The 16,949-nt window shown below is 36.3% G+C and overlaps 1 protein-coding gene across 7 annotated transcripts in view; it reads left to right on the top strand.

Moving 5' to 3' along the window:
* Positions 1–16,466, top strand: part of tmem91 (transmembrane protein 91) — a 58,525-nt gene extending 42,059 nt beyond the window's left edge. For 6 of the 7 annotated variants that reach the window (XM_058751085.1, XM_058751083.1, XM_058751084.1 and 3 more), the window contains 3 exons: positions 5,449–6,832; positions 10,619–10,765; positions 13,261–16,466. In XM_058751085.1, the coding sequence (XP_058607068.1) occupies positions 6,416–6,832; positions 10,619–10,765; positions 13,261–13,416 (720 nt within the window). In that variant the 5' untranslated portion in view covers positions 5,449–6,415 and the 3' untranslated portion in view covers positions 13,417–16,466. The remainder of the gene's footprint in view (positions 1–5,448; positions 6,833–10,618; positions 10,766–13,260) is intronic. The other variant, XM_058751089.1, reaches the window with a different exon arrangement.
* Positions 16,467–16,949: the final 483 nt, after the last annotated feature.

Raw genomic sequence — 16,949 nt, 5'->3', positions numbered from 1 at the left:
TCATACAAAATGAGCTAAAATTCATTATAGTAACACAGCTTTTGATATTAAGTGTTTTATGGATTAAACAAGGTGAAAGACCACATTCCCTTCACTTAAATTTCCCTCAAATAATACAACACTTATTCGATGTTTTTATATATGATGTACGTTTGTGTAAAATATATATGTGTTAAATAAAACATTTACACCTTTTAAATATACGTTTTGATAAATTCAGTACGTTAAGTAGAAATATTTCTTCAGTGCTGCTTGACTTACCTGACGCCTGAACTTGACATCCACTTTTCTTCGGATATAAAACACTTTTTAAATGTCCACTCAAAAAAATCGAATATGTTGCATGATTTTCTCGTTAAATTTAGTCTAAAAAACCCCAAAAACATTTATTTAGTGCAACTTACCTGTCGCGTGAACCTGACAAGATGGCGGCGCTGTTTCTCCCGCGAAGTCACTCAGGCGCGTGCACGTGCGGAATGATCTCAGTGTTGGCTGGATTTGTTTTTATTAGTTTAGTCAACATTTAGCATTCTGAATGTTGACTGGATTTGAAAATAACCGTTCATTTAATGTTTTTAAAATATATTTGAGCAGACTTAATATAATAAGTCTTCTCAAATAAGCCCAAGCAATAAAATTAGTTCAACTTAAATATTTTTGCCCTTCCAACATTTGGTTAATTGGATTTTTTACAGAGTAAGTCTGTTCATCTTTTTCCTGATGTTTGTGGCCTTCTCCATCCTGCCTGTTCTCCTGGTGTCCAATGTGTTCAGAGGTGCACTGCAGTAATGTTGATGTCAGGGAGAGCGGGGGTCTGCTCCTGAATTATCACCCTGGCGTTCTGTCTGCACTCAAGTGCACAACCAAAGTGGAGGAGAAAGACAGGAGAGCACAGCAAAGCAATATGAAGCAGAGTAATGCAGGCTTCAGCACTCGCTGCCACCATCCAGACCACCATTATGCTGGCAGATCTGCACTCGACCGGAACAGTCTCATACGGTGCTCCATATATCTTCATGATGCTCTGTGCGGTAATGGATAGTGTATAAAATCAGATGCAATTCGATTTTGCTTCTACTTTATTGATCTAAGTGCAATGCTATAGAGTCAATTTCTTTCTTTATCATGCCACTCTATGTGCTGCTGAAATCAGATTTCCTTTTTTACTTTCTATTTGAGTAGGCATAGACTATTTTTGATTGAAAATAGTTTGAAATATTCCTTTGCCAATTAAAATGCAAATACAAAACAGAAAACAGCATCAAAACCTTTAACCAGAACTGACTCATCTGTTTTGCCTTCCAAAAAAAGTGTGGGCAGCTGTATGAATCACTTTTTATTTTCAAAACTGCATTCATGCTGTAAACATAAGATCTGACAAACAACTGACAAAAAGCATTAATAAAGACTGCCATTCATTGCACTATATGTTAAATGTTTACTCTAGTGAAAAATAAACATGTATTTGAAATACATTTATTTCATGCTAATATACGTTTGCATATTTATGTACTTAATACAAATACCATGCAATTGTACTTTTGGTATGCTAAAACTGGTATACTTAAAGTTTGCTAAATTGGAACAACTTATTTTGTGTGCACTTCAATTGTGAGGAAGCAGTGCTGAAGTCCAACTAAATATAGACTTAAGTATATCTGATTGTGCTAAAGTGGAAGTATTGCAAGTATACTTCAGGTACACTTTAAATATCTTGCATTTCAAGACTGATATTATTCAAAGATCATACAATCCTCATCAGTAGTGGCATTAAAACACATTTTAGGCTTATTGTTAAGAAATGTGCATTGTGCACAAGTAGTACTCCAAATAAGGTTTAATTATAGATTTTAAATCAGTAAGTCTTGAGTGATAATGTCAGTAAATATGTTAATATTTGAACTATACTTAGTATGAAATAAATGTATTTTAAATATATTACCTTTTTCACTAGGGAAAGGGTCTGTAAGATCATAAATTCAGTAAAAACAGTAGTAGGGCCTGCAGAAAACAGTACAATTTAACTTAATTTAAATTAACTGTTTTCTATTGCTATAATTACTATAAATTGACATCATTTACTTACTCTCATGGTGTTCCAAATTTGTGGAACACAAATGGAGGTATTAGGCAGAATGTTCAAGCTGCTCTGTTCAATATGAAAGTGGACGGGGATCAAAAAAGAACAAAAATGCTCATTGAAAACATCTGAAAAGTTATCCATATGCATTTTGCACTATATTCCAAATCCTCTGAAGTCATACGATAGCTTTGTGGGAGGAAGAGACAGTAGTTATTCACTAAAAATCTTGCTTGACAGATGTGGCCACCATTCGCTTTCATTATATGGCAAAGAACTCAGACATTCTGCTAAACTCTGCTAAATGTTCACAGATTTTGGGTGAACTATCACTTTACTGCATATTTATATTATACTCACTCACACACTCTGCAGAGGGCAAATGATTGCCTTGAGGAAATCGTTAAAATCTAAATTTAAATTAAAATGTTTTTTTTTCTAATGCAGTATTCTTGCATATCATTAATATTAAGTATGCTGGATCCTTTTATCAAACACTTAGAATAATCAGTTTAAAGAATGCAACGTGCATCCTAAACCTAAATCCATTTACATAATGAATGACAAAATAATCAGCTGTGCCTCAGGTAATCTCTAGCAGCTACATAATGCCATTGACAGAGATGATTTCAGGTGTGCTAGACTGGTGCAGACAGGCATGTAGAGGACTGATCGAAAACAGCACAAGGTTAGCAATGAGAGACAGACTATCACCTGTACCAGATGCGTATCGTTCTGAGACTGTCATCCTGGTTTTTCAGGGGCTGACTGACTGACAGAGGGGCCCCTGGGAAATGTGACAGCAGATTCTGATCAGACCAAGTTGTTCTCTTTAGCACCCACTGACTCAGACTCTTCAGCCAATAATGATTGATCAAATAAAGGTTTACATCATCTATGTCATAGAATTGGAGACTCTAGAATGTCAAATTGCACTTTTTTTCCACCCTTAAAGGTCACTGCAGTAGGGACTCTACTCATAAGGTCATTCTAAGCTCAAGTGAGTAACTGAAGCTCTTCACAAAGGCATCTTTCACAAGGCTGTTAGTGAAATGTAAAGGTGATAGTCAATTTGAGGAAGTAATTGTGCCTTTTATGATCACCTGATTCATTTTGAACCCTGAACTCATTTATCTGACTTTTCAAAATCCTCAATTGTTTCCATAGACCAAATGATTATTAACAAAAAATTCCTTCTTACATATTTACAATCTTAACCCTACATAAAAGCCTACGGATCATATTTGATACTCAAATTTCTAAGGCCTCTAAATGATCATTTATTATTATTATTTTAAATGATCATTAATTATTTTGGTGAGAGAACAATCTTATATATATATATATATATATATATATATATATATATATATATATATATATATATATATACAGTATACCTACCATTGTCTCTTTTTGACTCTTTTTGTCTTTTGCTTTGAAATCTTTACTTATTTTCTCTAAAGTAAATCAGAATAACTTTTATATTGTTATAAAAACTACAGAGCTTTGATCATAAAGGGAATCTTTTGAATAGCATATTACTAAGACATTATTGGGAGGTATAGAGTGTCTACTGATATTTATATGTATTTTAAGTAAGCAGTCTGCTTTACAGCTATAAAATTGAATTACACTGTTATGTTGTCAAATTAACAAACTAATAAAAAAAGGTGCTAATATGTAAGTGGCAGGCATGGTGTCCCATAATTAGAAATTGGCCCCCCAATAATTAGAAATGGCCAAACTGTCCCCCCAATATTTGAAATTCTTCCTCTGTTTGGTCTGTTTGTTGTTTGTTGTTAGGAAGTTTTAAAAGTTACATTTTTAGGCTGTTCTGCCTCAGCAGTCTAACAGCACTTGTCAATGTCAAAATGATTGATATGGCCAATCAAATCAAAGTAAGCAGGGTTTACTGTTCACAGAAACAGAGCATACCCTGTTGAAAAAACCAGCATACGCTGGTTACATGTTTTGAAGCATGGCAGCTGGTTTGAGCTGGTTTAAGCAGGTCCTTACATTTACATTTATTAATTTAGCAGCCGGTCCTTAGTTGGTCATGAGCTGGTTTAAGCTGGTTATGAGCTGGTCCTGAACAGGAGCTAGTTGCTTAGGACCAGCTTAGGACCAGCTTAAACCAGCTCAAACCAGCTGCCATGCTTCAAAACATACCTAACCAGCATATGCAGTTTTTTCAACAGAGTGAATACCAGTGTGAAGCATCCTTTTAACAGTGAAAGTTTTAGGAGCGCAAGGTCAGATGGAAGAGAAACGTAGTATTTCTCAAATCTGGCTGTTTTGAATTGAAAACATGGCTTCATTTACGTGATTCATGTAATTCCTAACTGAATATGACAAGACCAGAAACATTTTGTGGTATTAGGCACACAAATAAGAGTAAATGTATGCATATTTTAAAATATTATTTGCAAATAGTTCAGAACAATTACTTCCCTATTTGAATTAGACCTAACATTTCCCACACCATTCTATTCCTTTAAAAATGCCCCACAAAATGCTCAGAATCGTCACACTGTAAATCTGTTCGGCATACAGCGATAGATAGTTACAATAAATCCAAGATGTATATACATGACAAGATACACATTACAATATACAGTGCATTCAAGAGTAATTGGTTTATTAAACCGGAGGCTATTGTGGAGAAGAAAAGCGGTCACCAGTTGATGAATAATCAAGATGGCTCACATCCTGATGACAAATGAGTCTGACTGACAGAATAAACAAGCTGAAGGGCATATCATGGGGAGGACGTCACCACATCATAAGCTCCATTTCACACTGACTATCTTATATAACTAGGCATTCGTCCACGTGTTTACATTGGAAATATTTTATGAATACACCGCCTGGAGCCGCAGACTTTTGCTGGACCTCAATTTCTCTCCGGCGATAGATTCAGATGCCGCTACCAAGGCTGTTTGGGTGTTTTTTAGGTGAGGGCCACAGGGATTTGTATGCAGAGCGAGTAAGTGGACTAGTTGACATGAAACGCATCCAGAGGGTGTGCTCTTAAACCGTCATGCCCTTCTAACATTTTTAAAGAGAACTTGGGCCGCTGCCCTCTAACTGCAGACCATATTTCCAAACCAACGAGCCTTCTGCCCTCTCAATGATGCTCTTTGCCTTTGAGACAGACGTGCTCCTGGAATAGACTGCTTAGAAGTGTTCAGAGGCAGATGTTGAGTTCATTAGTGTCCGTTCCTTGGCACATACCATCCTGCCACTCAAGCATTATAGCAGACCGGCCTTATAAAATAGAGACACTTGGGGATCACTTATCAAGAGCTGCTCTGTGTGCACTGAAGCTAAACGCTCTTTCTGACTTTGTTCTCTTCTTTTGGCAGCACAGTCCAAGTACCAGCATGAGAGGTGAGGGGCGCCGGATTCGACTCTGAGAGACTTCACACGGCCGGGAGAGCGTGGCGCATTAAAAATACAGGTCCCCACAAGAGCTTTCTGGTCTCAGCTAGTGCTATAAATCAATAGCCGTGCACTCTGATTTCTTCATCAAGACATTTCTCCTCGGCTACAAACAGAATGGCTTTCTTGAGCACTTGCTGACCAGAAACTGCACTCCAGAGGATACTATTTTTGTGGACGTCTGAAGTCTATTTCGCACTGCGGCTCTGAAAACACACTGGATGACTAAAACGATATATTTATATACATGTGCATAGCTGATAAAGCTGATAAGTCTTTCAACCACCTGTCAATGTTCTTTTTTTACGCTTACGCTGACACTTCCTTCAAAGCTTTTGGCACTTCAGAGAATATTCCTATCAGCTTTGGACTGTCTAAATCGCAGCTATTTTTATTCCACTACATATTTAGATAAAAGTCTCCCACTACAGAATTCTGTTCAAAATATTTCGTCTGAATGAGTGAGAGCAGAAGGGAGGTTCATGCTTAAAATCTTCACTATTTCACAACCTGTCTACAGTTTGTTGCTGATCATGGTTTTCCATCATCAGAAGTGATTTTTTTTCATGCAAAATGAAGCACATTAGCATATTTATGGGCTGAGATATATCCAATCGTGTACTACGTGCTGCATGGATCTTGCATTCAGTCATCAAGGTGAAGGAACAAATAGCTTCTGACGTGTGAAGAAAATGGAATATTAAAGAGCTCTGTGCATTTAAACACATGGACTAAAATCATGGTGTCAACTTGGGAGGAGATGGAGGAGCACACAAGTTAGTTTCCCTGTTAAGGTTAATGCTTGTATCTGTGTGAAATCAACCAAAAACTATTTACGGTAAATTGTTCAGCCGGAAAGCATTAGTTGATGTCAGATTCAGATATCGGAAAATGGAGAATTTGGATGAACTAGAACATCCATTGTTAGGTGACAGCAGCCCCAAAAACTCAAGTGGAACAGGCACCAGTGGTAGTGGACTGTTCAAAAGCATATTGATGAGAAATGAGGAGGACAAAAGACTGCCCTCTCTGGACTGGAGGAATTATTGCAGTTCTACAGACATTCAACAGCAGCAGCTACTGGATCCATGTTCATTGCCCAGCACTCTAGAGACTCTTTATCCTCCCACTACCATTTGGGCCGCTGCTGACTCCCTGGGCATTCACAGTAAGGAGTATCTGGAAACCACTTTTGTGGACATTGGCCCTGGTTCACCATTGGAAAGGAAGTTACTGGCGGAGACAAGAGATGTCCATAGTGTATCCTACAGCATAGAAGATGGGGATGACCTTTTGCCAGACTTTGAGGTAAGATTTTCCCTCCAGAATACAATACACAAGTGTTTCTTCAAGTACAGACAATTTTGACCCTGTGTTCTTTGACTCTGTGTTAAAACACATATAAATAAATACTGAAATGGTTTATGCTCATTTTACTCTGTTTATCAGTTTTAATGAAATTAACCAAAATTGTTTAAGAAATATTGAGACGTGAAAAACAATAAAATTTATAATTTATACATATTAATACATATCATTTATACATACATATATATATAGATATAGATATAGATATAAATATAGATAGGTCGATACACACACACACACACACACACATATATATATATATATATAAGCTTGATTTTAGCAAGGACACATTAATTTTATCAGAACTGAAAGTAAAGACTTTTATATTGATACAAAAAGATTTTATATGTAAAATTAATGCTGTTTTTTTTTTTTTACTTTCTATTCATCAAAGAATTACGTTTCCACAAAAACATATAACATATAAATAAAAAACAAGTGTTCAATTAATATTAAATGTTATTAATATTATTCATAGTTTTGAAGGATCAAATGTCAATGAAGAGTGGAGTTATGGCTGTTGAAAATTCAGCTTTGCCATCAGATGAATAAATTACATTTAAAAAATATTAAATTATTTATATTTAAATTGCAATATTTCACAATATTACTGTTTTTAATCTATTTTAATTAAATAAATGCCACATTAGTGTGCATGAGACTTCTTTGGAAAATACTTTTAAAAATCCTACTGACCTCCAAACTTTAAAACACTACACACTTTCAGCCTGTTGTTTTCATCTCAAATTGGTCTTGCCAAAATTCCACCAGTGGTGGCAATGGCTGCTTGTTTGATTTTCTTGTTTCCTTTCATTTCTTTATTGTTGTTGCATTTGAACTCTGAAGAGAAGAGAGAACTGAGTTTGTGCCAAGTCACTCTCTGTTTACTGGCATCGCAGTTGTTCATTCACAGTCCAAATCCTCATAGCTTCCTGCATTGGAAAAATAGAAACTCACCTAGCCGTTAAGCCCTGCATTTCCTCTAATGCTCTGGATATTGCAGCACAAATTCAAATGCAGTACAGTCAGTGATAGGTGAATGAGCTTTTAAATTGAAAAATCAAAAGGCATGAATAGCAGGGGGGATGTTGAACGCGGACACTGGCCTTCAAACCCAGCACGATTATTGAAAGCTCTGTGTCCACTGGCGTGTGAATAATAATGCCACTATGCTGATGAGCTCCATGCCAACTTCTATTTCATACACCAGCAAACAAGATCTAGGCCGAAAAAGCAAAGATTCAGATTACAGATTCGACTTACCCTCGAATCATTTCGAGCGATAGCTTAAAAAAAAGCATTTCTTTACCTGCATATGTGACGGCCAAGAACACATCAAAGTATCAGAACATTTTATGTCCGTCAAAAAATCCGACACGATTTACTTTGCGCCACCACATGCAGCTCAAACAAAACATATTCAAACACTTAGCATTCTGCGTCAGAGCACAAAAGCATTCCTCTGAAAAGCGGCTTGTCACATAGCACAAACACTCAGTCCCTTTAAAAGAGCACTTGAGGTTCTCTCTGTCAGCACTGATTACACATGCTGTCATGCCATCAGCGCTTTTCATCAGGAGGTCAAGTGTAAAACTGCTGCCATTGAAATATTTAAAAACCTGTTCTGAGCAGAGGCTGTGCTAACAAAGAGGAGAGACGACTGTGAGGTCGGCAAGACCGGAGCGAGTGACTGCAGTGTTTTATGAGGACCTGCTCTACTATGACACAGCATTAATAAAATATGATTTTATTTAAATACCAGAACGCGCTTAAAAGTGATGTGGGACATGGTAACACGGTTGCAAGGCTACTCTTTTAAATATTCATAGCCTTTATATCATTTTCAGATGGCTGTGAGGTGTACGTATAATTTAAAATGCCCCGTGAGATCTCAAACTTTCATTTGCGACCGTAAAGTAGATTTGACAGGAACCTGAGCACTGTTAAAGATACTGTGGCTTGTCAAGTTCCAAAAAGGTAGTACTGATTACATGAAATCTGGATTACATAATCGGATTCTAGAAATTAAGTGGGCTGCTTGCAATTACATTATATTTTAAAATACTCATAATCAGATTAGTGATGGGGAAACATCAAATTCTCCAAAACAACAAATGTCTGATAAATGTTGTTTCTTTTGCTCAAATAGCATTAAAAAATATTTATTTTTCAGGCTAGACCAGCCAGTGGCACATGCGCAGTCCGATTAGTGATTGGCTCTTTTACTCAGTAGGCGGGGCCTCCTTTGATAAAGCGGCCATATTGAGCGTTGCATTTTTCACGTCTTGTGTATTCTACAGTCTTTGATAATACATTCTCAGAAATAAAGGTACAGAAGCTGTCACTGGGGCGGTACCTTTTCAAAAGGTACATGTTTGTACCTAAAGGGTCCATTTTGGTACCTTTAAGGTAAGTATTAGTACTTAAAGTGTACATATTTGAACCTAATAGGTACAAAAGTGTACCTTTTGAAAAGGTACCACCCCAGTGACAGCTTTTGTACCTTTATTTCTGAGAGTGTACACATTATGCTAGTTGTAGTTTTGTGAATTAGTTTTGTACTCTGCTTCAAATATGTACACGAAATACACTTTTACTTTTTTTGATAACTTTTGAGACTGTTTGTGTGTTTCGGAACTATAACTGACGTATCCCGTGCCCTTCAATACTTAATGAAGGGCACAGGATTCAGTTTTTTTTTTTTTAACTACAGGTCATTATGAGCTAACAAAATTCAATCTAAGCGTGTACTATTCAAGCACAAAACCTTGAAACTGGGGTTAAAATGAGTCAGTGAATCATTTATTTGATCAGTGATTCAGTTATTTACTGAAATGCAGACTTAATGCTACATATGGAAGTGAGGCCCGAGAGTGTTTGACTATTCCCTCTGCTCATCCGGCTGTATGGCTGCAATGCAATAAAATGTGATGAAAAATACAGCAATATAGCATTTTGTTATGCCACACTGCTCCGTGCTAAAAAAAAAAGTAGTTAAGGTACTGTAGTTGCATCATGCTTTTTGCTGCTGAAAAATGAACCTGACTGGGTTATTTAGGAAAAAGAGATTGAAAAATATCATATCAGAGTCCAGTGGAAAGCTTAGACACTTATCAGTGACCTAAACAACAATGCAAAGGCTAACCGTTCCCTTTTCCCATACTTTTTACTCCATGAATCCTTTTTGTGTAGAGAAGAAGTCAACGAAGTACAAAGTACATGACACACATCTGGAGGACGTGAACACTATGGTTGTACAGAGAGTGAAATGAGCAGAGTTGTCAGACACAGTCCTAGGGAAAGAGACAGATTGAAAACACAGCTCTTTTTTTTAAACATGAGTCAGAATTTGCCTGTAGGCAGCACAACTAGTGCACATTTGGCATAACCCCATTCAGTCACATTATCTTACAGGAACCAGAAAAACCTGCAACAGATACATTTATACAGCACAGCAAAAGTAAATGCAAGTCATCGCCTTTATTGGATAAAACCTAATTACATTTGAACTTCACATGTTACAAAAGCTATTTATATAAGCTACAATTTTAGACTAGTCATACCTCTGAAACTCCACAGGATCCTGTGAGGAACGGAGTACAACATACAATAAATAACAAATTAATTAAAAGTTCTATCCCATGACAAATGTAATTTCTGACCAGTAAATCATTTCCATTGACAATATGTAACATTATGTAACCTCGACTGTGAAATGTACCGCAGGACTCCTCCAGTGATGACTTCAGTGATACAGACAGCGAAAGCAACTTTCCCATCATGATCCCTCAAGATTACCTGGGCCTGGCTTTCTTCTCCATGCTCTGTTGTTTCTGGCCTCTGGGCATTGCTGCGTTCTATCTTTCCCAAAAGGTAAGGGATAACATTTCTATTTCATTCTCTTGGGCTCTCTCTTTTTTTTCTTCTTCTAAGTTTCTTATAACCAATCACTTGGGTGCCACTTTCATCTAAAGGGGAAAGCACAGAGGGGAGGTTTTTTTTTATGTTAGAAATTCAACTCTGACAGAAGTTTTCATTTTTTTTTTTTGGATATGTCTAGCATTTATTTAGCTATTAGCCTACACACTTTCATAAGACTTCTATGAGACTCTTCAGAACAAATGAACAGTGAGAATAAGGTGTTTTCAAAACTTGAAAATGACACAGGAGACCGTTTTGCAAACACATTCTGCCAATTCACTGAAAAGAATGATTAATTCACAAATTGTTGGCATCACTGGTTCAATTGTCAGAAATACAGGACACATGCATAATGGCTGCTGAAATATTTGTATGGAAAACGCACAGTGCGTACAGCTGTACAGCTACAGGCACCCCTGCCAATCACTTTTATTGTGAACATATTATTCTAGTTGTTTAAACAATGTTTGCATATCAATACTTCTCAGTAGGAGTCATATGCAACACTCCAATTCTCAATAGACTCCTCCAATCTGACTGACAGTGCTATTATCATTATGCTTTACTCATAACCTTGCATCGTTTGTAAGCATAAAGAATTCTGATGTCATTCATGTCCTTCTGTGAAATATTATGAAAATAGAAGATGATACATTGGAGACAGCAGATTGGAATGCCAACTAATGGAAAGGACAAGAAAAAGGACACAACCCATAAATCATACATTTAGAAGTCCATTACATAGAAGACTGCAGCAGTGCTCCACACTGCCTGATTATAACATCACATTTAGCCTTATTAAATACATTTGACTATAAAGAATATCAACCAAATGTAACTCATTACAAGTAATGCGAGTACATAATCAGATTACTTTAAGTAACTACACTGTAAAACCGAACAGTGAAATGAATTAAATGAAATGAGTTCATTTCACTCAAATAATAATGAAAGTTCATTGGACTTAATTGAAATAAGTTCTGTAAACTCAAAATGTTGTAGTAAGGTGAACTTAAAATTATTGTATTTTCTAGTTCCCAGCATGCTTTGGATCAAACAACAAGGAAAATAAATGTAGAAATGAAGTGTTATTTTGTGTGTTTTTGCACAAGATTAACATAGAGAGACATAAGTACGTACTTAAATGTTGTGTTATGTTAGGATTTATAGGTTTCTGTTATGTTGGTTTTGTAGTGTTACCATTGTGGTGAAGAGGAGCCTGTGGTTAGGTTGAGGATGGACAGCAAAACTTCAAGACTATATATTGCATGTTTTTTGACTATTTACATGCAAGTGTGTTGTGAGTCTTTTAGATAACTACATTAGCATGTGCCAGTGTGCTGTTGCTAACTAGTACTAAACTATAAAGATCTGAATGAATGTTCTGTTGATGGAAGCAAGTTGTATGTAATTATCATTGTGATAAATCGGGTGGGATTAGGGAAGCGAGGCTTGGCTTGGCTCCCATGGCTCTCAGCTACCTCCCCACTTGTCATAAAAATATTAAGCTCTACTAAATTTGCTCTTACTAAAAATTTAGTTTGTTTCCTCAAATGTTTTGAGTATTCTTAACTTATCAGGTTTTACAGTGTAGTAAAGTAACACATTACCTTTTAATTTACAACTAAATATCGGAGTTATAAATATCTGAGTATGCAAAAGTAGCAATGCATTACTTTCCATGAAAAGTAACGCAATTAGTTAGGCACTACTTTTTTAATGGAGTAACGCAATATTGTAATGCATTACTTTTAAAAAAGCAACTTTCCCCAACACTGCAGTTAGTTATTACATATGACCTGTTGATACTTCTGTGTCTAAAGGGCAAAAGTTCAGTTGGACTGAAAGTGACAGAGATTAGCAGTAAAGGCAAGTGCTCTTTTAAGAGCAAGTGTGGACATTATGGAATTACACCTGAGGGTTTAGGCAGGATTACACTGAGATTTGCAGGATTATGCCACCAGCGAACCAAAGTGCCACACATGAGAATAACACAAGCCACAAGGCACTTGTATTATTACGCTTTGTCTCAGACGAACCCTTTGCTGATCGCCTGAAAACTCAAAACAATTTGAGTTTGATTTGGGATTATTTAACAACCTAAAGCAACTTTTATTATTCTATTCAAGACCGTTTTTAGTGGAGGAGGCACTGCAGATGTTCAGCCCACATAGCTGACAAGACTCTGATCAATGGATTTCATTCAGACTTTAATTAGTGTCATAATGAGAGACCTCTGGTGATTGATTTCCAATAGAGCATGAGGTGTTGTCTAAAATGAGGGGATCAAAGTTGAAAGGAGAAGAGAAACGAATAAAAGAGAGGATACTGTAATGATGGAAAATACGCTAAAGCTAATCGCTGTAAACAACCTCGAGAGAGTGGAGGGACGTCCATCATTCACTATGATTAATGCTACTGTTTACCTTCTCTTCTCTCCACTCCAGACGAACAAAGCATCAGCACAAGGAGATTTCCAGGGCGCCAGTGCAGCATCTCGGCAGGCTCTGTGGCTCTCTATCCTTTCAATCGTGTTCGGCATCGTCACTTACATCTGCGCCATCGCTGCCCTGATCTCCTATCTGTCCGGGAAACCACCTTAAAGACTACTGTATCGGTATCTTCTCTCAATTCTTCCAGAAACGCACCTCCCTGGTTCCTAATTACACAACCGCTGCTCCTTACATACTTACATTCATCTACACCTGTAATAAGTACATTCATTTGGCAGAGACGCCACCTTTGTAACATTTTCTGCAAGTTCACGGCTGTCATATTAGATTAAAAAAAAATAAAAAATGCAAAACACTACATTTGGAAAGAGGGTAGTTTCAGCTGAAATCTTAGTATTTGGGTCAAAAAATATGACACCCACTTCAGAAAGAGAGACCTGCGCTCTATCTTGGCGCTTGTCTCTTAAGTTGGCAGGGGAGGGAGTGATTGAGGCCTAAGGGTTTGTTAGAAGGGAACTAGACAAGGACTGTGAGATCAGGAGATCACAACGGACTTGGCTGTGAAACAGCGGGACGTGCCCTCCGAGACACATGACTTGAGCGAACTGGGTCATTTTCTATCTGAGCTCTAAAGCTGGTCATTGATTCACTCTCCAAATCGAAAACACCACAGTAAATGACTTTAGAACTCAGTTGGAAATTGTCAGTTAGAAAACAAGTACAAGTTCAGGCAGATTCTGCAAATATGCGGATGCATAACAAGTATGCACAGGCGAAAGTTCAATGCGATGAGGGTAACACACACATATACACTGCAGCTTTCACTGAGTCATGTCGTTATGAGAAGCTTCTCCTGCAGGACTCTATTCATAGCTTGATAAATGTAGACTCTTCATTTTCCACCTATTGTACCAACAAAACCGTATGGAGACACTTCATATGATTCAACTGAACCATGCCTGCAAACTCTGGACTGGTAAAAAAAAATAATAATAAGTTGGTGAATCAGGAAACAGGCCACCAAACATTATTAAAAACATGCTAACTGCTATTTTCTTGAAATTAAATTTTTTGGGTCATTTCAAGTATTAAGCATTATAACATTATTCATGATAATTACGATTATTTCAGTAATCTGCGTTGATCAGCAAGTCTTTGGCATAAACCACCATACAAAAAAATAATGTTTGAGAATTATTCGACAAGAATTTGGATTTTATCTTAAGAAATTAAGATTTTCAGTTGAAATAATTTTGAAGAAATTCTGATATTTGAATAGAACTTCTTGTTTTAGAGTCAACATGTTTTGAAACAACACAAATGCCTATGGTAACATTAACTGTAAAATGGCCATAAAAACAATGATTTACAGTTAATATGATAAAGTCTAATTAAATGCTAAACCTTATTTCAGCCTTTAAACCATTTTTTAAGAAAAAGGATGAATCAAAATGATAAAGTTATGTAATTTAAATATAACTGTTCTGAACAAAAACGGCAAACAGGCTGAATAAAAATTCAAATTCAACTCTCTGACAGTATAGGTGCCATTTATGAAAAGCAGAAATTCAGCGGTTACCCCTGTACACAAAGCAGATGTGCATTTTAAACACCATTGTATTGACATTATACAGAGGAGGAAATGAAGAAAATGCCATTAAAACCCTTGAGAACAGTCAGTTCCTTTTAAAGCTACATTCAGTTTTGCCCAAAAGCATTGAGTTTGCAGGTATGTAAACATCTTTAAATGACAAAAGCTAAAGCTGTAGTCAGTGACATTTCTATCACTGCGTGCTCTATTTTGTTGTAGCACTCTACTCTATTCTTAAATCCATTTTGTGGGCCTACATTTCCCCTTGATAACCTCAGAGGCGAGTGATAAGCAGTGCCAAACACAACGCTTTGACTCAAGTGCTTTAGTTGCTACTATAGGAAGTGTCTCTGATATGAAACACATTACTGTACATCGCATTCTCACACCTTCAAATCCATCTGCATTCATGTACAATTAATGGCGCTACCTTTTTTAAGCAGTATATTCGTGTTTATAAACCTATTTTGCAAATGTTCTGTTCATTAATTTGACTGGTGAACTGTTAACAATCCATACAACAGATATACCTGTATACAAATGCACCCAGGATTCACTAAACTATATAAAAACCCGATATACACTATCGTTCAAAAGTTTGGGGTCAGTTTTTTGAAAGAAATTATTATTTTTATTCAGCAAGGAGATGTTAAATTGATCAAAAGTGACAGTAAATACATTCATAATGCTGCAAAAGATTGATATTTCAAGTAAATGTTGTTCTTTCTATTCATAAAAAAGGTAATTGTTTTCACAAAAATATATTATTAATATTAATATTAATTCATATAATATATATAATCATTTTAAAATGAAACTGATAATAAGTAATGTTTCTTGACAACAGAATCATCATATTAGAATGATTTCCGAAGTATCATGTAACACTGAAGACTAGGGATGCACCGATTATTCTTTATAAATGAAAGCCGATAACCGATATGTTGGCCGATATATCGTGCATCCCTACTGAAGACTGGATTAAAGACCATAAAAGAAATAAATTATATTTTAATATATCCAAATAGATAACATTTATTTTTAACTGTGATAATATTTCACAATATTATAGATTTGACTTACTAATGAAACAAATGCAGCCTTGTGAGGATGAGAGTCTTTCAAAACATTATTAAAACATCTTTCCGACCCCAAACATTTGAATGGTACAAAGTCTATATTCTAATGTCAAGTGCACAAAACTACAATCTGAAAACCACGTGATTTAAAGGTTGAAATGTGCCCTGTTCCAAAAGATTAATCTACAAAACAGCGGTCAGCATAAACTGCCTTGGCAGGTGCCCTTCATGCTCCCCGCAGTTAGAAATTGGGTCACCTCATGGTAGGAAATTATGTATTACTTCTACAACAAGCTGCCCCATGGAGCAGAGGAGAGAAGCGATAGCACAGCCCCCTCCAGTAAGCTATCATTGCCTGTGTGGGATCACAGAAGAGCACCACAAACAGTCCTCCAGTGCACAGGACAAAGTGCTGCGGTCGAGTCTCAGTACAGGAATACAGACCAGAGAGATCCTCTCCTGTCATTATTTTATTCCTCCTCTACATTAATCTTGTGTAAATGTGTATGTAAATTTTGCAGGTAACTGTTATGAGCAAATAAATACACTTGATTGAACATTTTATTTGGTTTTGCCTTTATAATACTTAAACTTGTATAGATGTTGTGGGAAGAGCCTACATGTTTTCATTATACTCATTACAATACACATCTCTAGAGGAACTAAATGGAAGATCAAGCACAACTGCAGTGAACAGCAATTAATGAGAATGCATATTAATATACTATGCAATTTTCTCACTGACCCAGCTCACACAGTCTAATGGAAATCTCTTTCACTTTTTCATTTTGAAAGCTACGGTTCCCAAGGCAGGGGTCTTAAATTGCTATTTTAAGTTCAAACGTGCTTTGGGTTACACAATAAAGCAGCATTATGGTTCATTTTACTTAATATAACTTGTTTTTTTAAATATCCAGCTATTTACTAGCTATTTAAGAACAGAAACTATAACACCTGGGTAGCAAATTGTCATACATTTCAATTTATTATTATTAGCACAGCATAAAAACACT

The sequence above is a fragment of the Onychostoma macrolepis genome, chromosome 18 (genome assembly GCF_012432095.1).
Source record: "Onychostoma macrolepis isolate SWU-2019 chromosome 18, ASM1243209v1, whole genome shotgun sequence".
NCBI lineage: Eukaryota > Metazoa > Chordata > Actinopteri > Cypriniformes > Cyprinidae > Onychostoma > Onychostoma macrolepis.
Note: the sequence above shows the minus strand (reverse complement) of the source record. Positions and strands in the feature narration are given on the sequence as shown.